The 26,705-nt window shown below is 39.8% G+C and overlaps 1 protein-coding gene across 2 annotated transcripts in view; it reads left to right on the top strand.

The window, feature by feature from the left end:
- The window catches only part of alk (ALK receptor tyrosine kinase), a 452,952-nt gene that overhangs the window by 376,237 nt on the left and 50,010 nt on the right, over window positions 1-26,705 (top strand). For both annotated transcript variants that reach the window (XM_086049008.1, XM_086049009.1), the window contains exons 11-15: window positions 5,438-5,557; window positions 10,480-10,645; window positions 15,510-15,657; window positions 25,229-25,339; window positions 25,783-25,924. In XM_086049008.1, coding sequence (XP_085905134.1) covers window positions 5,438-5,557; window positions 10,480-10,645; window positions 15,510-15,657; window positions 25,229-25,339; window positions 25,783-25,924 — 687 coding nt within the window. The remainder of the gene's footprint in view (window positions 1-5,437; window positions 5,558-10,479; window positions 10,646-15,509; window positions 15,658-25,228; window positions 25,340-25,782; window positions 25,925-26,705) is intronic.

A 26,705-nucleotide genomic window follows, 5' to 3' on the forward strand; every position in this document is an offset into this window, starting at 1 on the left:
CTCACATATTTGAAAACAAGGTGGAGGGCTAAATATTTATCAAAATCTGTTAAAACCTTCAAAACGTAAATACTGACATTCAGTGAAAACAGCTCGGTACACTTCAGCATTGTAAACTCGTTTGTTTTCATTGACTGTCAGACACTAACCTCTATTAATTTTGCATCAGCAGTTATTTACTACATGTACTGTTTCTCTCTTGGGTGATGGTGGCGTTGAGTGTTTGCGCGTGTGTGTGTGACCAGATTTTAGTTGTTACCTCTTTTCTTGATGGCTTTTGATCGATGCTTCTGTCTAGCAGGTGCAATGACATGTCTCCCTCTTTTTCCGTGTAAAACCTCATCTTTGGGGAAGTGAAACAGACGATTTTGGACCATTTTATATTGAAAAATGGGCCTTATTCACTCGATTTTACGGTATTATTAGTACAGTTGTATTAATGGCAACAACTGTGTACTAAGCTCACTGAAATTAATGCATTGTATTGAACAAATTAATATCAGTGCTTGAAAGAATACATCAATCGATAAACGTATTAAAATATTTAGCTTGCAGTGACATCCCAACAATGCACATTGCACACACATACACACACATTTTTTTCCTAAATATTTCCTTCGTATTTACGTGAAATTTCCTGGACATTTTTTGCAAAACCAAAGAAATTCACCAGCTTTAATGTTGATGTTTCTTGTGAAGCTTTCGATGTTCACGAATTTGAATCATTCACATCTCCATATAGTAGTATCTGTGATAAAACTGAAATTTCTTTTTAGAAAGTTTGAAAACAGCAATAAAATGACACCCTTGTCTGGCTGGAGAGCAAAAGGTTAAAAGCGCAAGACTCCTCCATCTCTGACGTCCTGAAGACACACGGTTGATATGTGATATGAATAGTAATCAGTCACAGCACCTCTGCACTGAATATAGATAAGGCAACCAGGTTAAGGTGATCAGCGGATTTACTAAGAAGTAAACACCAAAATACGTTGAAATATACAGAAAATATTTGTGACATCTCTTGTATCTCAATGGATTTTTCACATTATGCACAGGGAACTCATTAACAAAGAATGTGCACATGCAGATAATTCATGTCTTATGCAAACTTGGTCACACCTGCTTGCTGGTACACACTTCAATTTTCCAATCAGATGAATGACTAATCAGTGTTTTAGTGCCAACATCAATCAGCTTGATGGAGTTCAACAACCTCACTTGACTTAACAGTCAGCAAAACACAATGCTGAGCATGTAGAGGGACTCCAAATACATAATGAAATAAAACTTTGGGACAACCAGTGGATAATGTCTGTGATAGTATTGTGGGGGGGCAACAGCTTGAGCAGGGAAGCCCAGACTTCCCTCTCCCCAGCCACTCAGTCCAACCCGTCCTGGGGGATCCCTAGGAGTTCCAAGCCAGCTGGGAGACTATGTCTCCCAGCGTGATGTGATATACACACACACCCACACACATATATATATATATATATATATATATATATATATATATATATATATATCTCAAAACAAAGCCTTGTGCCACACCTTTGACAGGGTCTGAATTAGGGTTTATATTGTTTTTGGGCTAAAGCGGAGGAGATACACTATCACCCTTTGTCAACACTGGCTTATTGAGTCAGAGGCCCTTTATTTAAAGAGATGACATTTTCTAGGAGATATGTATTTGCTCTCCAATTTGTGGTTTATGGCTTCTGGATTGGCAGCACTGCAGGAACATCTATCTATGCTTTGCTCACTTCCCAGATGGCAAGCTCTTAATCCAGAGCAGGTATTCATGTCATCCATCCACATTTGACTCTGTCATATTTTATTGCCCATCACTCCAAGCAGTTGATGAGAGACGCTGAACATGCACATTCATTCTTTTTGACTTACTGAGGACTGCAAAAAAGCCATGGGATACAACTTAATGCGAACATTATGAACATTAAGCGGACAGAGGCGCACCATGGACCAGTGAAGATGCTTAGTAACAGTCCCTCAAGCATGTTCATATTGAGGAAGCAGTCACTCTCAGTTTTTGCGGATGATTCGCTTGCTTTTTCGTCAGCATTTTAAATGCATAATGTGAGGTAATCCTTTCAAGGTTCAACAAAGACACATAATATGTGGAAAACTGTAAAGCCCGTATCTCACTGAGCAGAGAAAGTTTGCAAGTGTTTGCACACATAGCAAATGTTGCTTTTTCACCAGGGTTTGTTCAAGGTTGCAAAAGTTTGCAAAGGCATTTGCCAGATTTTCCCAAAATACTTTTACTGGTTGCAGTCACGTCGGCATCAAATTTTAAACATGTTCAAAATTTCTTTACGACAAGAAAAAATGGTTTGCGGCCATTAAAACGGTTTGCGAATGTCTTGTGAACATCTTTGCCACCTTTCATAACCTTGAATGAACCCTGACAAAAAACAACATTCGGGTTGTGCTGAAATACTCGCAAGACTTTGGCGCTCAGTGAGATACCTCCCTAAAGAAAGAAGAAATTACACACACAAATTAAAACCTTGCAGTGATGAAAGAAGTAAAAAAGGGTCTTTTCACTGATGTAAAAAGATAAAATTACTCAAAATGTCTCAGATTGTAGAGGAAATAAGATTCCAAAAGATAGAAGGTTGTGGGCTAACCTCACATTGATTAATTAGATGTTAGGAGGTGTGTACTAATAATAAAAGTCAAAGATATAGTGCGCATAACTGCAGTACACACGTTTTAAAACATGGCGACCAGATATACTCATCTTTTTTACAATAAAAAGTATTTGGATGACATATCGTAGCTATAGTGAGGCTATTTCTTAGAGTTGCTACATGACACGCAGTCATTCCCCATTAATATTTGACTAACATTCTGGCTTCTGGGGGACTTCAGGTAGCTTCTGGCACCCTGCTAACGAATAGTGACAGTTCAGTCGGCTGTTTTCTCTGGCCTCTGGTTCATGGCAATATTCCAGTGCTGCATGCTCCAGCACTGCCTATCCCACAGGTTTTCCACACATCCCCGGAATAACAATGCATTAGCAGCAATTTTGCACTCAGTTCTCACACGCACAAAGAAATGCTGAACTTGTGTTAAAACAACACATATAAGCCTCTTACTTCCAGCGGGATAATGAGAGTGTGTAAAGTGCTTCCACTCATCCAACCTACAAAACATATTTTGTTCACTTGTATGCTGTACATGATCCATCAAATCTGTACACAGCTATCAGGCAGCAGAGGTTTAAATGATCATTTCATTAGAGGATTACATGGTTGGGAATGAGCTATTGATTTTCTAACTCGTGCATGTTGGTTACAAAAAAGGAGTTTGGGCTTTGAAATCCTCATTGCAATCTAAAGATACACCTTCAGACCAATCATATCTATATGCAGTTGTTTGCTCTCTGGGAAAATACAGTCTTTTAGTGGTTGAGCCCAGGAGCTAAGTTGACTGAAGCTTTACACCCCTGGCAGGGTCTCCATTGGAAAACAGGTCCCAGGTGAGGGACCAGACATAGCACAACTCAAAGACCCTTCTGATGAGTCATAATATTGGATTAGGTTTTCCCTTGCCTGGACATAAGTCACGGAGGCTCCCCTCTGAAGTCAGGCCTGGAGGCGGGGCTCGTTGGCGGGCGCCTAGGGTCCGGGCCTGCATCCGTGGAGCCCAGTCCGGAAGTACAGTGTGGGTCCCCCTCCCCATGGGCTCACCCCCGTGTGGTCGGGTGCAATGTGAGCTGGGAGGCATCTGGAGGCAAGGACCTTAGCGATCCCCAGCGACAGAAGTTGGTTTTAGGGACCAAAGAGCTCTCTCGCATCAAAATTCCCATTCAAAGATGGCACAAAACTGCTGAACAGCAAACCGACATTAAGTGAAAGGATTCATTTTGTGCATGTTTTCACCAAAATCTATTTAATCAAAGATTTTACCATATCGTCGCTGTCCTGTGAAAAACACGTATGTCCATTTTGGGCATTTTTTCAAATTTTTACGTTAGTGGGATGTTGGAAACACGGCCACCCCATTAACGTAAAAAAATTAAAAGCTGACAAAAATGGACAGAAATGTTTTTCACAGGACAGTGACAATATTCTCTCCTTCATGTCATTCAAATTCCCCAAAGAATAGGCTGGCTCACTCACCTGTGTGCACAGGGCGAGTATAAGGCTGTAAAGTTGGTCCTGAATGCATCCCCTCTGTAAGGTGAATAATCACAACGGTCGCTTGTCCAATTAAGCCACCATACGTGTTTGAAACACTGTTAAGCATTGAATATATGGGGGACACAAATTTACCAATTCACCATGCACTTTAAAAGAACTGTCAACACTGTGGAAAAAAAGAAATCACTGTTGTTTATGTACTTTTGAGGTCGATGTGGCGGCCATGACACGCTTTTCTTCACAATGCCAGCCTCACTGCTGGATTTTCAGAAATGAATCGAGGGCCTGCGGGCCGGCAATTGCCCATCCCTGGTCTACGGCATATGAACAACACTTCTCTGCAAGAGAAGTAGAAAACAATCTTTTTTTTGTTCCAATAAATTATCGATAACAACAGTTTGGGATGAACAGTCGACATATATTTAACAAAATAAATGAAAGTAGTAGAAAATTCTGTCGTTTGCAACAGCTTTTGCTTGTTCGCCATGTTTTTCTGTACAGACGTAGTTTTGCTGAGTGGAAGCGAGCTGACCTCGCGGATGCGTCAAGCATAAACCAAGCTTTACACATACGTGTAGGTATACATTATTACATAATGTATGAATTGCATATAGTATCTCCCTGTCCGCTCGTACTGAGTTTGTCACCTAGTTCAGCCCTAGCCACTGAATGCAATGCATTGACGTCAGCACCAAGTGTGATTCGTTTATTGGGGCTTTCAGCTAAGCAACCATGAAAAGTCATCTTTTCTCCACACTGAGACATACAGAATGAGGGCAGGTGACAATTTTCCAGGCCGGCTTCTAACCGCGGCAGCTAAATTGAGTCACCCATACATTAACATCTTTGAGGGAGAAGTTCCTCTATCTTGTGCAGTAATAGCCAATCAAGTGCCCTTTTGCCAAGAAGACTTCACCCCGGGAGGGAGTTTAAACAGGATGAGATCAAGGTACCAGCGAGCATATGATCTCAGTCCTGGAAATGTGGCCGGGGCTTGGAGGCTTGATGGATTGCTACAAAAGACCGAGACTGAATGTGCTTACCCATTCGTTGTTGGAAGAGATAGAGGCAGAGGAAATTGGATGTATGCATTCCCTCTCTTCTTTATGGCCAAATGAAACCCTTGCTGCAAGTTCCGCATATTCAATTGCAGTAAAGGGGTAGCTGGTAGTCTGCTCACTTGTATATTCAACAAGATAACAACTACATTCCACTGCTGCACATGGAGTTAGAAATGCAATATTTTCATGATAAAACGTGACATTTCATTTCAGCAAACGGAGAGTTTCCACCCGTGGCCAGCAGCACAACCAGGTTGCCCATCGGACTGCCGATCACTCCCACGACCCCCTCCATCGGGATTCCTCTGATGAACATCCCTACTAGAGATTATTGTAAGTGTGAATTTGTATGAGAGCCTTCTATTTTACAGCTTGGTGGAAACTATCCATGCCATAGTGTTTCTCTGTCTGTCTTTCTTTGTCTCAGCTTCACCATCCTACACCCACACATACATTCACTGATTCACAATTGCTCTAAATGCATTCCATTTCACATGACACACAGACTGGAATAAAGTAAGTGCGCCCCCCACTGGTTTGCATCCAGCCCGCAACAGCACGAGTTCTGTAGAGATCTCCTTTAGCAATAAATGGAGCAGGACGGGCAGTTACGAAGTGTAAAATCCTTCAATTTGTCTCCGGAGAATGTCAATGGAGACGGTTACACAGACTTGACATTTTCCCGCTCACGCTCTCTTACTTCCTTCCTTCAGTAGGGCAACAACAAGCAGACTTCTGTCTCCAAAGTCATACATTTGTGTTAGTCTTATCAAACCTTCTCTAAAATACATTTCCTTAGCCAGCAAGCTTCCAAGCAGTGGACTCGCTCAAAAAAAAAAAAGTGAGCTGTTACTCTTCTCCTGGTAAAGTGGGTGGGAAATCTTTTTTTACAGCCTCGGGTAGTAAACATGTTTCTCTGAAATCATTTAACACTAAGCATCCTGCACTTAAATAAATGTGTGAATGTGAGTCAATGTGAGTGGGCTGAGAAATGCTTTTCACTTCCAACTGATGTCGAGCCCAGAAAAATCTTAGCATGTGATTGTAATCACAGTAATCAACGTCATATTTTCTGTCCCTGGAAGAAGAAAATGCTTTTATAGCTTTCATAAGATAAGATAAGATAAGATAAGATAAGATAGGAATGCCTTTATTGATCCCACAGTGGGGAAATTTTCATTGTGACAGCAGCAAAGATATAGGTCACACAGGGACGGCGGCATAATGTGGCCATTAATGTATAACATTGACGGCAAACATTTAGGATCAAACCTATGTAAATATACGCAGTAACATGTGTATATACACATGTATATACACACCAACCTACATCTACATAAAAAGTATGAGGAACACTCATTTCGGCCTGTACATAGTACAGAGGAAAAAATACTCTAAGTAAGTGACAGTGCTGCAGTGCTGTAGTGAAATGTAAGGGACAGCATTGGATAAAAATAAAACTAGACTAACAGTAGTGGGGAATATTGAGTATTGCACGGTATTACAGTCGTGGGGAATATTGGGTATTGCACGATATGAGCTCAGGTGCAGGACTGCACAATTGCACTAATGTCCGCCAGTTTGTAGAGACTACACAATGCTTTGTGAAATTGATTTTCCTGTGTACTGACGCTTCAATTTCAAAGCTGGTTGACATATTGAACAAACCCTGCTGATTGAGGGCATTATTTACTAAAGGTTTGTGCGTTTGAAACCGAAACAAAAATAATTGACCACGCAAACAGATCAGTGGCAACTGATCTTTTAACCGGGCGCAACCTGGATTGTGACTGCCGAAGGGGCACTGTTTACAAATCAACTTAACACGTAAAACAAAGTGGCTCTTTTTTTTCCACAAAAAAGTATCGATAAGAGAATTGATTAAGAATTGAATTGTTAAACAGAATCGTTAATATAATCGTGATCATATAAATCTCATTGGTTCCCATCCCTTGTCCTGACTAAAGTTTAAAACGCAATGTTACTAGATGGGCGGATACATCTATTTCACACACACTTGGGGCGAGTTAAATCAAACAAAACATGATTTTTATCCAGTTGCTGGCCATTTACAAATTTCTGGCTTTACAAAGATGAAGCACAGCTTTAGTTTATCACTTGGTGCATTGGCTCATTTACATCTCAATGAACTGAAGTCTCACAATATTTGATGAGGTCTTGCATGAAATCACACATGATAGCTTTTCAACCCCCATGTTTTTCTTTTAACTGCTTTGTACCACTTTTGGGGAGTGATTAACTTTGGAGGTTTCATGCTATTTCAGAGGCTTGAAATACATTAAACCACCCAACTTGACTAAAATGTAATAAAACCAATAAAATATATGTTGGCACTATATAAAAGCAAATATTTCAAATAACTTGCCTGGATTCCTACTAGTGGTTTAATGAGATCCCTAAACAGATATGTCTTACCAAATAGATGAAATCGCGGATTGATGTAGCAGCCAGTGAATGGTCTCTGCATGCAGCTAATTCGGCATGTAGCATTCAATCCACAGAACTGGCGTAGATGGTCAGAGCAAGAGCCAAATAGAAATACGCTCATTTGGGGTGCTTCATTTTGTCACTTCTATCGACCGAAGATGACATTGAATTTGCTCAAGGCTCAGATAACGACCATTCATGGCTCGGCTTCAGAAAACAGGTGAGCCGTCATTGGTCGTTATCTGAGCCCAGAGCAACTTCATTGTCATCTACAGTCGGCAGAAGTGACAAAATGGCTGCCCCCTGACATGGCTAAAAACGGGTGTATTTTGCTTAACTTATATTCTACAAACACAATATTAATGGGAATGCCGCATTTCAACTAGTGGGCCTGCATAGAACATATTCTGGAAAAAATATGTTTGGGTTCACTGACCTTTACAAAAAAAAAAAACTTACAATGAATCCTACTGACTGAAATTGTCACTGCTCTCGCTGTTGTCCTTATCATACTGTAGTAACTGTAGCAAAGATTATTCCTTGCAGTTGGCCATTTCGAGGACGACCAAGAGCGTTTAACATTCGCCGGGTGTCTGCCATCTCCCCTTGTGGGCTTGACGCTTTGCCATGTGCGTGGCCTGATAGGGATTTGAATTCTGCCAGCCTGTCAATCTAACAAACCTCCTCTCTTCCCTTGACACGCTTCATGATTAACCCCAACAAAACGCCTCTTGTCTCCTCTCTCCTTCATCCTTATCTGCCAACATATCTCAACACTCTCTTTTATGTTTCATTTTCCTTCCCATCGCTAAGAGCTTTTATTTGTTGACACTTTGTGAGTTCAGGTATTTGCCCCTTCACTATACCGCCATGTCTTGCTGTCAGCTGCCTCTGATCCCACTCTGCTCTCCTTTCCCTTTTTTTTTTATTCACCCCATCTTCACCTGCGCACACTTTCCTCTTAGGCTTTTCCTTCTTATCTGCATCCATGCTCCACTATCATGGCAAAAGACGCAGTCACTTCTCACCTCGTCTGTTCAAAATTGGCTCATCCTTTGCTTTTTACTAAAAAAAGTCATCAAGATTGTGTTGGTTCACTCTGCAGCGAAGCGAATGCATCGCTAACCTCGATATGAGATCTCGCCCCGCATGTGGGTGTGCACATGGGTGAGCGTGTGACGGAGATAAGCATTTGATACAAAATCTAATGTTTCCAAAAGTGATCATCTGCAAAAGAGAGGCGGGGTGTACACGCATGCTCTTCTTTGAATCCGCAGCACATTTTCATATCAAGGTGTTCAAGTTCCGCTCACGCAACATCCGACAACAAATCTAAGCACTGTGGATTAGATGAATACTGGCTCCAAATCAAATAGATCGACGTTGGCTTGAAACAGTTCAATTGGCTCTTTCAACTTGCTCTTCAAGCAGATGTTGCTCCCATTCCACTTCATGCAGACACAGGTTTTGCCATTATCTCACTGCTTATTAGTTGCAAAGTTGAAATGCTTCATCGTGTACATATCTAACAGCTAGCTAGATGTTGTTGTTACTTTGGGTTTAGTGTGTGAGGGAACAAAAACAAGCAGTGCCATGTAAATCCATCTTTTGTAATTAATTTGAGTCCTGCACTTGATTTTTATGCAGATCCATCCCTACTGTGCCAGCTTTGATCCATCTAGTTTCTAATAGCTTCTAGTGACAATTAGCCTCCATAGGCAAGTGGGCTTTATTAAAGCGCAGACAGTGAACTATGACCTTAGCTGTCATTTAGATCTTCTTTAGAATTGGTTAGTTTGGTCGTTTGTCGCACAATTTGTGAATGGGGATTCGGTTGGCAACGGTGGTATATAAAAACCAATGGTGGGCATTGGGCCACAACTACTGAGGAAGGCTACAGACTTGTTGTCCAAGTTCTTGTCAAACAAAATTGTACACTCAACAAACACCATTTGTAATTGACTACAGAATTTGAAAATAAAAGCATACAACTGCAAAAACATTCAGGCATAAAATAAACACAACAAAAATACAAATACAGCAGGGACTTTGGTTTCTTTTGAGGTTATAAGAAGCATGCATCAGTCATGATACTCGACATGCAATCCATTGTGATTCCTGCCATGTTGGACTAGCTGCATTGCATTTTATTTCTTGGTAAAAATGAGACAATTGTGAACACAAACACGTGGTTAAAAAAATATTTATTATACTTGATTTCCTCTGACTTAATCACTTGTTCATCCATCCATTTTCCGAGCCGCTTATCCTCAGTTAAAAAAAAACAAAAAAAAACTTTCTTGCAGCATTATGTAACCTGCCACCCAGTTCACATTGTGCAGTACAAAAGTAATGGAAAAGATGTAGGGCTCTATTGTATTTGATCATAAACGGTATGACAGCCACATTGCGCAACAAGTCAGATGTCACCAGGGCTGCTATTGTAGGAAAGTTCAGAATTGACTTGGACTTAAAGCTGGTGCTGGTTTGCTCAATTAATTATGAAGGCCCTCTGTCGTCCACATGACAGCTCATTTCAGTGGGAGTGCTAATTTGTTGCGACACATGGGACACCTGCTTTCATTATTAACATTACCTAAGTGGACACTCGTATATACAATATTACCTGAATGAACTCACAGCTTCACCTTGAAGTAACACATTTCATATTCATGCATGTGTGATTTAGAATAGAAATATACATGTGTGAGATACTGCTTATATTTATATTCCTGTCTCTTGGTCTCTATACTTAGACACAACATGTCAGTCTAGTTTTAATGTTATGCTCTCTCTTTGGTGTTCAGCCCAAAAATGGATTTTTAACACTTGTGGTGCTGGCGGCCCAGAAGGTCCAACTCCCTCCCAGTGCTTCAATTCCTATAGGAGCAGCAAAATCAATGTGACGGTGGGCACCCGGGGGCCCTTCAAAGGCATTCAAATGTGGCAGGTCCCTGAAACTGGCACATACAGGTAGGACCCAGTCATTATATGTTGAAGATATTTACAAAGTTACCTGTATAACTTATTGTAATGATCAGAGCTCAAATGTGCATGTTCATTAGATGTGCTTTTGGCATGTCATTTCTATGTATTTGCCAGATTCCTCAACATTGGTAGGGCATGTGTTTACAGCCTTTCTCAGTCACCCTGGTACATATTTCATATCACAACTGAAAAAAATCTTCATATCGTGTCATTTGTTGACATGAAAAAAAAAACAGTGTCTCATTTATTTGAACAAGTTACAAATGCTTTGGCGCATCCTTGCCAATGAATATGTACAATTCCGTGCCGTTTTCTACACTATCAATTGCTAATGTCATGTTGGTCAAAATGTATTATAATGGGTCTCTGTTGAATTGTCTCACGCCATGCAACATTTTGGCATTAGTTTGGCAAATTAGGGACATTCCAGTTAAAACAACAGTTGACCTGCTTTCCGGATTTTTCAGAAAATAGAAACAAAAATAGGACCATAATGTGTACATATTTTGTGTGCGTGTGTAGGGGGGGAAGCATGGTTAATTTTGTAAACATACTTCCTGTGTTTGTGCACTATATTAAAAAAGAGACTGAAATAACACTGTGAATCTAATGGTTACTTTAAACTTTTGCACAGTATTGTATTGTTTTTAAATCTTTCCATCTGTACATGTCCATCATCATGTCCCCACATGGCCAACTAAGTAAGTAGGGGGTCCAAAATGGTAATTTGGTCCAGTAGCCAGATTTGGAGCCCTCCTGTAGCACCACCAAAGTTCTGAGTACCTTGAAACTCTCTAAATACATACGTAATAGTGTTCCCAAATATGATAATAAATCAGTTCAACTGAAACATTTCAACAAACACCTGTGCTATTTTTAAGTGTGTATTCTGATAGACAGGATCAAAATACATACAATATAGCAATTTACAGGTCTGTACCTACCTTAAAACAAAAGATGAGGGCCTCCAAATATGGTCCAAAATTTAATGCGCAACTCCTTGATCCCAAGTGGGCGGGGGATCCAAATTTTGAAGGGCCATAGCTAGAAACCGTTTGAGCTAGCAGGCTCAAACTTCTATCATTTGACGTCAGAAGGCGCTAATAGAATAAACACCAGGGAAATTGATGAGGTATCACTAGGGAGGTTCTGGGGATTTGTGTGTATTGACATGGAATGACCCGTACGTCTTTACAGGCAACATGTTTGAAAAAGTTGTGATAATTCAAGCGTATTTATATACAGTTCCAGGACACTTTTTTCTCAGGTGGTTCTTATCTTTCTCTAACGAAGCACGAACGCATTAGATAAACTAACGATAAACCAGGTTTCTGAAAAAGCTTATTGGCTGTGATGTGGATGAAAATTTGTGGCCCAAAAGCCAGGTCAAGTGTCAAGTGTAGGAAGACTGCAGTGTAATCAATGTTCTCACGAAGCTGCGTGCGTAAGCAATTGCGCACTGCTCTCACTCTCACAGCACACACAATGATGTTGGCGCACACCCACGTACAGTCTCAGTAGTGCGACCGAGGGTGCCAACTCAGTTGTTGTATTATAGTTTGAAGCATACATTGACACATACACTCACACTCACCACTGATGAGACGCTGCAGGCGACAATTGGACCGCCCTATTCAGGAAATCCAAACATGGACGTAGTTTACGAGCCCCTGAAATGATGCACTTTTGTGTGTTTTAGAGGTCAGGTGACGTGAAATTTTTGTGTTTTATTAAATGACATGTTTCCATTTATGAGTGGACAATGTGGAACCATATTGATTCAGATTGTATTGAGACTTAATCAATTATGCTTAATTATGCTTACCTGTGTGCTGAAAGAAACTAGGGCTGATTTTATTTGTCACAAATCTCTGTTGAATAACATGTTTCTATTTTGACATATAGGTGGATTGTTTTTTTTCGTGTGTGTGTGACTCATACTGCATCATGTAACTTGTTATGAGCTCAGGTTTTGGACAAGTGTGATACTGGTTTGGCTGCCATGTGTATGTCTAATATTGCTCACTGTGGTCCAGGAGATGCTCAGAGAGTTTGTGTGACTGTTCAGATGCATGGAACATTAGTGGGGACATTGACAGTAATTAATATAAACACTGCATGTAGAGTTTTCACAAAGGAGAGTGACACAATACATTTTGTTTTCTTTGTGCCATGCAGTGCTTTCTTTCAACAAATTGCAGGACAAACTGTGAAAGCGTAAATGAAAATCTTGTCCAGTCTCTGGCAATCAATTTTACACATACACTAAGGTATAACTTACAATTTAGAACACGGGTGTCCAAATCTTTTTCAAAGAGGGCCAGATTTGGTGAGGTGAAAATGTGGGGGGCGACCGTTTAGCCTGACATTCTTTTTTACATGGAACACCAATAAATCCAAGCACATTTTATCAAACCAGTTTGACTTTAGTTTTTGACTTTTTTATTTAAATTTTAAGATTCTTATACATGGGCGGCACGGTGGTCGACTGGTTAGCACGTCCGCCTCACAGTTCAGAGGTCGTGGGTTCGATCCCGGCTCCGGCCTCCCTGTGTGGAGTTTGCATGTTCTCCCCGTGCCTGCGTGGGTTTTCTCCGGGCACTCCGGTTTCCTCCCACATTCCAAAAACATGCATGGTAAGTTGATTGGATACTCTAAATTGCCCCTAGGTGTGATTGTGAGTGCGGTTGTTTGTCTCTGTGTGCCCTGCGATTGGCTGGCAACCAGTTCAGGGTGTCCCCCGCCTACTGCCCAAAGACAGCTGGGATAGGCTCCAGCACGCCCCGCGACCCTTGTGAGGAGAAGCGGTACAGATAATGGATGGATGGATGTTTATATTTTAGTAAAAATAAAGTCAATAGTGTTACTCAAAACAACTTTGCAGATCTCGATCCCTGCTGCAAGCACTTTTCCTCTGCTTGCGAGGAGCGCATTTTGGGCTTCGGAAGACGTCAATGTCGGATATATGTGACCTGGCGGTTCAGACTGCCGTCGCATTGGAAAAGATCGGATAAGTATCCGATCTAGGACCACATATGAAAGCGACCTAGGTCGAATTTTAAAAAATGGAATAGAGCCGTTGAGAATGTCATAAAAAAAATCAGATACAGGTCGCATATGGGCAAAAAAATCAGATCTGGGTCGCATTTGCCTGTGGTGTGAACATAGCCTTAGATTCAAAAACAGGGAAAGAAGTAACAGCCTCCTAGCAAATGAGGCAGACACAGCGGTTGCGTATTTCAGTGAAAAAATAGTCCAATTTTCACCTTTCCTTAAATTGTCGGCCCTCGCTGTCAAGTTTGCTTTTTTTAATAATTGTCGCCATTTTAGAAACTGTCCGGAACGAGTCACACGGGGTTATGGAAGTGCTCCTGCCCTCTTGTGTGTAAATGTGAAATTGCATTTAGTGTATTTTGTACGCTTGTCAACGGCTACGGGCCAGAAGTTATTAATTTTATGAGAGAGGCAACGGGTCATATTTGGCCTCCGGGCCGGACTTTGGACATGTCTGATTTAGAATAATAATCAGTCAAAACCTTAGCCAGAGTTTACATCAGAACACCCCTGTTGAATGTGCTGTTATATTGACAACATGACGAAGTAATTTGACTTACTGGTGTATTTGTCTTATCCGAATGCATTCTGATAGCACTGACATGTTTAATGACGCAGTTATTTACTTAAGAGATACCTACCACAGATTCTGGGAAAGAGACTGGATTTTGCACAGGTACGATTGTGTTTTGCTGTTTGTATGAATTCTTTTAAGAAATGTACTTACTGTTTTGCAAATTACGAGGATAATCATGAAATGTACCAAAGTAACTGAGAAACTGTAAAATACAGCGATTATGCAAAACAGGCATACTTACCATTAAAACCATCTTTGGTGAGCACAGCCAGTCTTGAATATCTCAGGCCTTTCATAACAATGCACACTACTCCTCCCGCCCACTTTTCCTGTGTGCATCAGCAGAGCATCAATGTTCCTCAGGAGAACAGAGAAGTAGAGAAGAGAATCTTCAAAAAGGCTTCAAAAATACATCAACAATCAGCCTGAACACAGTGTCCTCAAACTGCGTTTTACACGAGAATTCAATATGTAGTATCAATCACTGTGGGCAGACATCAATATTTATCCTGTGGGCATTTTATGAAAACACAAGGCACTTATCTTGAATTTGACTTTGAAAAAGTTCTCACCTCACCTCCCACTCAGCCCTGCTGAATCTTGAGTCTTTAAATACCTTACAACGGTCATGAGACATGTCCCAGAGTTTTGAGAAAAACACCTTCTGCCTCCAAACTTCAAAATGGTGGCCTTAATGCAGCCTGGTTATCTGGCACAGCCAGTAAATGAAGTTGACAGACGGCCACAGAGATGAATGTGCGCTCTGCATCTCCCAAAAGTCATTAGGCAAACAGCTGAGGTAGCTGCCGCGCACCAGGCAGCGTTCTCTCTCCACCAAGCATGACCACCGGGGAAGAGCAATATTGAAGCACTCCCAAAAACCAATCAATTTTTTTTCTGGCTGGTAAAACTGGGACAGTTAAAATGGACGTCCTGCGCTATGAAAGTCTATGTGTTGGCTTTTATGTGTCTGCATTATATTCAATGCATGCCTGCAAACGTGTGCGTACGTGCCTTGAAGCTCAATTGTTATTAAAGGACAAGAGAAAGTAAAGTGTACGTTTCCCAATTTTATTTAGCTTTTTATTTGTTTGTCATTGTTGTTTGTGGCTAAATATATATGGTGCTCTGAGTTATTTCTAGTGTACATTTTATCCATAGTTAATAATATGATTGAATTATGATTGTTTTTGTTTGTTCTGTTGGGTGGGTTGTTAGGATCACAGCCTATGGTGCAGCAGGCGGCCGAAGCGTTATGGCCATGAGTAGATCACATGGCATCTGCATCGCTGGTGATTTTCTGCTGAAGAAAGGAGAGCTGCTTTACATCCTGGTTGGTCAAAAAGGAGAGGATGCGTGTCCCAATGTAAGTCACATTTAAGTCATTGTGCTTCGCAAGCTTTCTAACTAACTGCCAGAAAAGCTCATCCTGTAAAATCTTATCATCTCATCTATAAAATCACATCATTATCCTCTCTATAGAGCAATACCAAAAAACATTCATGTGCACTCTATGTGTCTGTCTGTCGATCTGTCTGCCAGCCTGACTGCCTGCCTGCCTGCCTGCCTGCCTGCCTATCCATCCATCCATCCCCTCCTCAATATATAGGGTGTGATACGATTCAAGGACGGTACATTTTAAAGTGACACGATTTGATATACATATTGCACTCACATATATATATATATATATATATATATATATATATATACGTGTATATATATACGTATATATATATGTATATATATACATATATATACGTATATATATATGTATATATATACATATATACGTATATATATACGTATATACATATATATACGTATATATATACATATATACATATATATATACGTATATATATACATACATATATACGTATATATATGTATATATACGTATATATATATATATATATATATATGTATATATATACATATATACATATATACATATATATGTATATATATATACATATATATGTATATATATATGTATATATATATATACACATATATACGTATATATATACATATATATATATATACACATATATATATATATATACATTTATATGTATATATGTGTGTATATGTATGTAAATATGTATATATATCGGCAGTTTTAACGCTTGCTTCTAACACCAACACAACGCTGTCTCGAAATAATTTTCAGTCGCTAATTTAGGACACGAACAAACCGCTGGTTAATTACGCTGTCATTCTATGACACGGCACAAGTCTCCGGCGTTACTGGCTAGCGGCTGTTATCATTAGCTGGTAGTAGACCAACAACAGCTACCTCTTGGCTTGATTTTATTTTTCTTAAACTTCTTTTTCTATATTGTGGACCTAGATTACTTTGTAATGTAAAAGTGCTGTCCATGTTTTATGAAAGGTGCCTTAAATTGCACTTTTGTTTTTTTGAAAAAATAAAATAAAACTGAATGAATGAAAATAAAACTTTGTCTTAATTTAATTTATAACACATTTGCCTAATAATTGTAAGAAAACATTCAGTTCAAAATGTCTGGCAGGATACCTTGAAATGTATACACAAAATTGCGTTAAATTGTGTTCTTGAATCCTAAACGTCCATATTAGATATTAGGAATAGTTTTTTTTTTGTTTGTTATTTTTTATGGGCAAAAGCGTTTTATAAAATAAATGAAGACAAAGATTTATTTGTTTTTTTTTTGCTCATATATAAAAACGATTCGATCCGTGATTCAAAATCCATGACCGATCCAATATATATGTATATATATATATATATATATATATATGTATATATATATATATATATATATATATATATGTATGGAAAATTCGGTTTTGTATATTTTCGGTACTGAAAAAGTTTTTTTTTTTTTAAATATGTTTATTTGAAAAGATGACAAATTAACGGTACATTTTTTAGAAAAAAATCAATCAATCAATAAAAAATACACAAACAAAGATCTCTTAATTTTGTAAATTATTAAGACACTGAAATCTTTAAACACTCAGCAGCAACAGCCGATGACACAGCTAAGTATTCAAGTTAAAGACAAGTTGTCATTACAGTACATATACAGTATACACTTTTTGTGATGAAAAAAATACATATAATAACAGTTACAATTATTGCTAACTATATCAAAACTCTTTTTGTAATGAAAAAATACAGTAACTTTAAAAACACTTTATGAAATTACATACACTTTTTAGGCTTTGAAATCTTTGAATGTTCAACAGCATATTGTAACGAATTGGGTTATCTGTGTTGTGGTCAGATTTCTGAAGCAATTGTGGCAGCTGACTTGACTTTGAATTCAGGCTGCATAGCCTGACCGCAGTCAAGCTGACTTACTGAGCTGCATTATTCTAGTGTGCAAAAGAGCGGTGACAAACTTGGACTAGAGCGCATTATTCAATTCACAGTGCCCTTCCACACCGGCGCACCGCTTATGTGCATCCTTATATGCATGTCCCGACATATACATTATGTTAGTAGAAAGAGAATATTCATTTTATGGCCACTAAACTGCTATTTAAAGCAGCAACCAAGCTCAGAATGATCCCCCTGCTGTCCCTCCTCGACTTACTTTTGTTGTTTCGTCAGAGGTGGCTGTCATCCGTTATGCTCTGGAGCTCTTTGCTGGCAGCCTTGCTGTATGCTTACACAACGCTCAGATTTAACACCTCCCAATCCCTCTAGTCACCAATTAAACCATCCATCATTTCCAGTATAAACATATAGAAATCTAGGCCAGACTCCACAATGGTTTTTTTTCATATTAACAAAGTAAGATGGTTTGTGGGTGTATTCATCTTGTGAATTAACAATTCAATATATTTGTATTTGACATAACTAATTTCAGATAAAGTCCTTGCAATTGACTCCACACAAATGATGTTAGGGATTTTTGTGAACTCAAGAACAGACCCACAGACAGATGGTGACAAGAAAAGTAGCTTTATTGGTGATTTTATAGCTCTGCAGTTGGATAGAAAGTCATATTTGACATAAGGTTGTTAAATGTTTGTTGAAATAAAAATATAGTTACATTAAATAATTGGCCCACAGTCACTAACCCTGCAATTTTGTCAGTCTTGCCAGAACACAGCTATAATGTTGGCTATAATGTTGTAACTCCATCTTGCTCTCTTTTATACTGCTCTAATTAACAATCAGCATCTCGGCATGTGAGCGTATATAATTTACTTAATTAAACGCATAACCGCAAGCTTTGAAATAATGTCAGTCGGATTAGTAATCACCTTGTGTGATCCTATACCTGTAGTTTTATGTGAATATTTCCGAACAACAGTGAGTGATACTCAAGCTCTTTTAATGTGTGTTTGTTTTAAATGAATGTACTGCGACTGGTATTGAGGGATATAATATCCTCATCCTCAGCACAAATTAGGACAGGAGATCATCTTCCAAAAATGGTTTTAAATGTCTTCACAAGCACTACATAAATAGAACCGTTTTGATGTTTTCCTGTATATCCAATGATAATATTTTTTTTTAATAATAATAATAATTCAGAGCAGGCCCTCTAGATCACATATGTCAAAGTCAAGGCCAGCGGGCCACATCCGGCCCGCGAGAAGGTTTTCTATGGCCCCTGGGATGATATTGCTTTATTATAAAGATCCGGCCCACAGCAAGCCGGTGTGGGTAGCAGAAGTGATCGGGTCCTTCGTACCTGCTGATGACGTCACGCTTTAAAATATATTGTAGAACACACACCTAGTTTAATTATCACATTTTTATTAGTCCAACCGGCTACTGTGGGCCGCAGCTGACGCCAATACAGTACGACAACCGTTCAGTCAAGCTCTCCTCTTCGTCTTCCGCTACTCTCGCTCGCATGTTTGCCGCTCCCTGGCTGTTATAACGAACATTACCGCTACTTTTGCGAGGATCCTCCTTCGGTCGTCTATGTGCCGACTGAAGACTTCACGTCACTTTTCGTGGCTGTCAGAATCGGATTGTGGTGAAAAGTTATTCGGAGTACAACACGCTTTATTAAGATTTACTTCATGTTAGAAATCTCAAGTTTTATTCCTAGTAATTGTTGTCATTTGATAAATTAATTTAGTTTCGATGTAGTCCTGAGATGTACCACACTGTGAGCAGGCATTGAATGCTCCTCGAGCGCTAAGTGTTGATAGCGAGAGACGTGGCTTCTTTTCTTTTTCCTCCTTCGACACAGCTAGCTGGTAGTTTGTTCGTGCCAGCAAACTCAGTAGTTACAGATTTCCCGTGTTACACCAAGTTTGTTGTTGTGTGTAAATGTTAAAAGGTGAGTTTAATAATTTAGGTTCGTGTCTGGTAACTGCTGTACATAATAGCCTAGATATGTTCTCGTAAGTGATGTCACGTTGATGAACACTAGTTAGTTATTTCACCTAGTATGCTTACTATTCTAGTGATGAAACGTGTGAATGTGTATTGTATGTATTGTTTTGCTGTTTAATTGCTTAATACATTGAATTGTAATCTTTAAGCATATTGTTAACTAATGCATATGCATTGGATGATGTTGCTAGGTTATTCTTTGTGTTGTTGCAGACCACAATAAATAGACATGTCAAGTGGAATATGGGCCTGTGTTTTCTGACAGGAGCATCCACATTCATACCTTGCCACTCTAAAATACAGTCAGCTGGAGACATCATACCAATCATATGATCCTCTCCGTTTTACTTCACATTATGTACAGTTCATACAATCTTGTCAACCAGAAAAATGTTTCCAGTTTGGCAGGAGAAATGCATACGTTGAGGCAAAGAAATATATTACAGAAATATACAGCATGACATCATCAGCAGGCGCAAAGGACCCGAGCCAATCTGGACATTTTGAAAAATTTCAATGAGCATTCTATCAGTCCGGCCCTCGGCTTGTCGCAAAATGTTCTATTTGGCCCTCCGTCCATTTGACTTTGACACCCCTGTTCTAGATGATTATTTCCTGCTGTGCTGCAGAGATGAATTGCATTAACATGGATTTTTCTCAATTACATGCTAATTATATGCTGTTTGGTGCCTGATCTTAGCTTGAGATAAAGTATTGAATAAATATTTGTACACAAGGAGGCCTGCAGAGATTGTCCTCCTCCACTCACAATACACTAATTTATGGAGAAACTGTCAAGGTTTTTATTAATGCATGCGGATTGTGCACTAAAATTGTGAAAATAGCCACATGCGTCCAAGTTTAATTAGTTAATCAGAATCTCCAGGTTCAAGCAATTGCATTCTTTTGGTGTCCATCATTGCAGACATTGTGCGTGCCACACAAATGAGCACCCAAAACAGTACATAATAAAGTCCACTAAGTCCAAGGAAGTTTTAGGCAATAGCGATATGTGATGTGTTTACTGTATACACAGTACAGTAGGCAATAGCGATATGTGATGTGTTTACTGTATACACAGTACAGTATGTGTAACATTTAGGATGTTCACTGATCAAAATTTTCTGTCTGATCACCTGTCCCCAATCTGAAAAAAAAACTGACCTGCCGATCCCGATTTTTTTCATAAACCAACAGCATACACCTACAATGTTCCAATCTTGTTTTATTGTAAAACATTTAAAAATACCTGTCAAACAATACAAATGGGTTGTTTTAACTGAACATGAAGTAGTTCTCAAAATTAAAATTAAAAGACTTGGACTAGTCATCTCACGGCAGAAGAGGAAAGCAGCTGACTTTTTTCAGACGCCTGTGGAGGGAGATGTGATCGGCGGAAAAGATCAGTTTTATTTTAAGGAATTGGCCGATCACGATCTCCTAGTGCACCCCTAACATTGTTTCCAGATTTCCACAGCAAAAATCCAACCATTAACCTTTTTTTGCAGCAGACCTACAGTAAATATCGGGGCCACTCACATAAATTAATTAATATTCCCATTTATTGTCCTGGGAGTTGCTGATTACTTTTCTAGTGTATACCTTGCCTCTCACCCAATGGTAGCTGGGATAGGCTCCAGCTCACACACTCCTCCCCGACCCTAATCAGGACAAGCGCTAGAGAAAATGGATATTTCATTTACATTTCAAAGAGCAATCAGTCTTTCCCGCATCCACGCTCATGTCATACTGTATGTTCCCTCGAGAACTTCATGATATTCTTCATGGTTTTTGTGGAACTCATGGACCTACTGTTAGACCACAAGCATATAAGTACTCTTCAAAATCTGATTAAACAAAAGTGTGAAGTGTTCACTGGTCTACAATAAAAACTGCATGTGTCAATGTACTGCTCTGAATGAGATCTGATGAGATTATTGTGAATCTAGCACCCTGCATTTACTGGTACTCTTAATAAATAATGAAAGGGGAAGTCAAGTCGAACATTCAGTGTGTGAATGTCACATGGCTAAATACAGAAAACAGGTGAGCCGTGATGATCGCTACCTCAGCCCTGTGATATGATTTTCAGTTGACAGCAAGTGGTCGTACGAAGCAAAATTGCTGCCCCATGAGATGGATAAAAACGGGTCAATTTTTCTCCTTAATTCATATTTCACACAATTAATCAAAATGTCACGATTAGACTAGTGTGGGCGCGTAAAAGATATTATTGTAAAGAATATTTTTGACTGAAGTCAACTTTAAATGGGAAGTCAACCCAAACATTTTTTTCAAGAATATGTTCTATGCAGGCCCACTTGTTCAAACGGCATTCTGATTAATATTGCGTTTGTGGAATAAATAAATATGGAATAGAACAGCGGTGACAAAGTCAAATGGACGGAGGGCCAAATAGAAAATTTTGCGACAAGCCGAGGGTCGGACTGATAGAATGTTCATTGAAATTTTTTAAAATGTCCAGATTGGATCGGGTCCTTCGCGCCTGCTGATGATGTCACACTTTATATTTCTGTTATATATTTCTTTGCCTCTAAATTTCACCCAACTGGCTGTTGTGTTTTTATTTTCGGCATTACTAAAAAATAAAGTACATGCTACTGCTACTTTTGCGAGGCAGCTCGTACGTCACTTCCGCTTATGACCCAGAAGAATCCGCTGCCTGTCTTGTGAAACAAGATCAGTGGAACGTTTGCGTTTCTTCTGCCAAACTGGAAACAACTTTCTGGTTGACACAGGCTGCAAGATTGTATGAAATGTACATAATGTGAAGTAAAACGGAGAGGATCATATGATTGGTGTGATGTTGCCAGCTGACTATTTTAGAGTGGCAAGGTATGAATGTGGGTGCTCCTGTCAGAAAACACAGGCCCATATTCCACTTGACACGTCTATTTATTGTGGTCTGCAACAACACAGACAAAGAATAACCTAGCAACATCATCCAATGCATATCCATTAGTTATCAATATGCCTAAACATTACAATTCACTGTATTAAGCAATTAAACAGCAAAACAATACATACAATACCCATTCACACGTTTCATCACTAGAATAGTTAGCATACTAGTCGAAATAACTAACTAGTGTTCATCAACGAGACATCACTCACGAGAACACATCTAGGCTATTATGTACAGCTACGGTTACTTGACACGAACCTAAATTATTAAACTCACCTTTGAACATTTACACACAACAACAAACGTGGTGAAACCCGTGAAACTACTGAGTTTGCTGGCACGAACAAACTACTAGCTAGCCGTGTCGAAGGAGGAAAAAGAAAAGAAACCACGTCTCTCGCTAGTATCAACACTTAGCGCTCGAGGAGCGTTCAATGCCTGCTCACAGTGTGGGACATCTCAGCACTACGTCGAAACTCAATGAATTTATCAAATGCAAACAAGTACTAATAATAAAACCACGTGGGATTTCTAACTTGAAATACTTTTTAATAAAGCGTGTTTTACTCCAAATAACTTTTCACCACAATCCGATTCTGAAAGCCACGAAAAGTCATGTGAAGTATTGAGTCGGCACGTAGACGACCGAAAGACGATCCTCGCAAAAGTCGCGATAATGTTCGTTATAACAACAGCCAGGGTGTGGCAAATATAGACGCAAAGAAATATATTACGGAAATAGTGTAACGAATTGGGTTATCTGTATTGTGGTCGAATTTGTGTCTTGCCAGTTGTGTTGTTTCCGAGGATAATGAATGCATCGTGTGGCTCGCTGGATGGGAGGACATGCGAGCGAGAGTAGCGGAGGTGGAAGAGGAGAGCTTGATTGAACGGTTGTCGTACTGTATTGGCGTCAGCTGCGGCCCACGGTAGCCGGTTGGACTAATACAAATAAAAAAGGACCCGATCACTTCTGCTACCCACACCGGCTTGCCGCGGGCTGGCTCTAATAATGAAGAAATATCATCCTAGGGGCCGTAGAAAACCTTCCCGCGAGCCACATCCGGCCCGCGGGCCTTGACTTTGACGTGTACATTAGAAGACAACAATCAGAGTGAAGTCATGTTTATCTGTTTTGTTTCAGGTTTATGACCTGTGGCTATTGTTCAATAGACAACAAAAAGCAAACACGAGTTGTGACCATTGCGTGCTTCTGCTGAGCCCGTTCGGAGGGCAAAAACTAAAATATCCGAACAAGCACACTAACCTGCAACACAGTGCAGAGATCAAAATCGATGATAAGGGGTTTCTAATCTGCATTGTAAACCACTGATTTGTGGTGTGTTGACTTAATTTAGTCAGCTACGCATACAGGCTAATTGAATACTCTGCATTGTCCACTGGTGTGAATCTAAGTGTCAAGGGATACACACGGCAGTTTGGTTGTCTGTTGAGATATCGTATCCACCACTGGCCACTTCTTTCAGATAAATGTATCTTCCTAGCAAGAGAGCACTTGGGTGCAAACTCTACTAGAGCAGTCTGCAGCAGTGAATGTCCACACGGACACGGTTGCTCTCTCGCTCTCTCTTTCTCACTCACACACTCTACAGGACTGTATGTTCACGTGAGGGGGATGAAACTATTCACCAAATCAATAAACAAATAATCTTACTCCTTATTTGGCACTATAATTAACTGTAATTTAACTTTAGTGGAAGCAACAAGTCGTAACAATAATAATAATAATAAATACTTTGGCAAAATAATGCAAAGAAAATTAAATGATCAATAATACAAATTTAATATATTTAGAATAATAATTCAGCCCAATAACAATTAAACTCAATGTCCTTATTTAATATTAAATGGTACCAGAACGTTGCCTGGGTTGGTGGAGATCGTGAATGGCTTACGTCGGGGAATTCCTCCTTGTGGATGTGTGCGCGGGATAGCAGGTGGATCCGAGCGATGCAGGGGGGGGAGCAGGGGAGCAGGTGGATCCGAGCGTGCTATTCTCTCCATAGGAAGCGCAGGTGGGAGCGCGGACTTTTCTCCTAGTACGAGGGGGGATGAAGGTCAGTTCTCACTGGCGAGGGAAGGCTTGGCTCGGTAGACTGTCCGAGGACAACGGACCACAATACCCACAATACTTCTGTTTTACATCACCGACAACCCAGATTACCACTACTGCCCATGTGCGTGGCCAACAAGCGAAAGGTCAGCGGGAGAAGCGGCATTTTTGAGAGAAAACACAGCGGCAAATAATTAAATATATAAATAAATTATGCGTCCACTAGTAAAATTAATTGTTGACGATTTTGAGCGCTGCGTCGTCGTGATTAGTCGGCTAATCTTGGCAGCTCTACTCTCCTGACTGCCGTCGGCTTTCTGCCGGGAAGGCTGCGCTTCTCTGCGGGCACGTGCACCATAGTATCGATACTATGACATATCAATATCGTATTCAGATACGGCGTGTAAGTATCAATACTTTTCAAAGTATCAATAATTTTGACAACACTACACATAGCCTATGTGTATTTATGTGTGTGTGCCTGACATTGTTACTTTTTTCATCAACAGTCGTCTTTTCATACACAACTAACACCTACTAGAATCAATCCTATGTGAGCTCTGTCAATGTCTCTGTCCCCACAGTCCAATGCCATGCTGAATAAGATCTGCTTGGAACAGACAGGCCCGATGCTGAATAAGTCTCAAGTGAAGGGTGGAGGTGGAGGAGGTGGTGGGGCTACATATGTGTTTAAGGTGAGAAGATTACTAAGAAATTGTGTCTTCGGCACTGATGGGAAAATGAAGGTTCAAATTTGCTTCATGAGCCAGTTGTATTTTTGAACTCCTCTCGATGGCACTCTCTGTTCAACATTGGGCTCGAAAGGACACTGACTTGCCATTTTTTGAAGCAATTTATTTAAATCAACAGTGCCATCTAGAGGAGTCAAAGTATACAACAACTGGTTCATGAAGCAAATTTGAAGCTTCATTTTTCCATCACCAGTCCTCGGGAACTTGAGGGTCACCTGGCATATAGAAACTACACTTTTCTATAGATGCATACCCATTTTCCATGATTGCTATAACTTTTTACATTCTAGTAGTCCTCAGGTGACACAAATCCCATCACAATGTTTACAAGACAACAGCAATCGACACTGCCAGCAATCACAAAATAATACCTTATAATTAACCAGGTGCGCAATGGGTTCCACATCCCTCTCATCATTGCTGGTGGAGGAGGAGGTCGAGGCTACAGCAGCCAATCAGAGAACCAGCTAGAGCAGATGGACTATGACCTTAGCCAACCGGGTCGCAATGGGAAATCAAATGCTGCTGGTATGTTACACCCATCTTTTATTTTGTTTCGTTTGGCTGTATACGTCCACCATCCGTAAGATTGTTGTTGCACAGTATAGTACAAAATGCTGCCTTTACAAAGACTATGAAGCTCAGTTTTATGTCAGACAAATGTTAATTGAACACAATTTTTATTGGTACAGTTGTAATTTTTAGTGATATAGGCAGCAGTGTCAAATCCATGTCCTTAAAGTAAAAACCCTGCCACAGTTTGGCTTTAGCTACAGATGCTTCTACGCAACCTGCAGAGGTAAACAAGCTCTTGAGTAGAAGCACCTGTGGCTAAATACAATACAATACAATACAATTTTATTTATATAGCGCATTTCATAAAAGCTACAGCTGTAACAAAGCACTTTACATACAATACAATACAGTAAAAAGGCCATAATACAACAAGTGGAATCAATAAATTAACGTAAAACACTATGTATATACAACAGACACCGGAAAAGAGCCGTGTATGCCGTATCTTCAATTTACAGCTTTTTTCCCCATGGGGCCCCCAAATTCCTGCTCATATAGTGCATATAAAGTCTACACAGCTCTATTCAAATGCCAGGTTTTGTGAAAAAGGGAATAAGATAAAAATTCAAATTCAATGTGACCTGCACAACTCATCTGATTTTTGTCTTTGTTTTTTTTTGTTGTTGTTATAACTCTTTCATTCAAGGAGAGGGATGCGGCTGTCAATTGGAATTAATCCATCACAGTCAAACTCATGTTGAATGGGAGTCAGCACTCGCCTGCCACTATTTCA

Source organism: Filicampus tigris, chromosome 13 (assembly GCF_054856515.1).
Source record: "Filicampus tigris isolate MCC_2025a chromosome 13, RoL_Ftig_1.0, whole genome shotgun sequence".
Lineage (NCBI taxonomy): Eukaryota > Metazoa > Chordata > Actinopteri > Syngnathiformes > Syngnathidae > Filicampus > Filicampus tigris.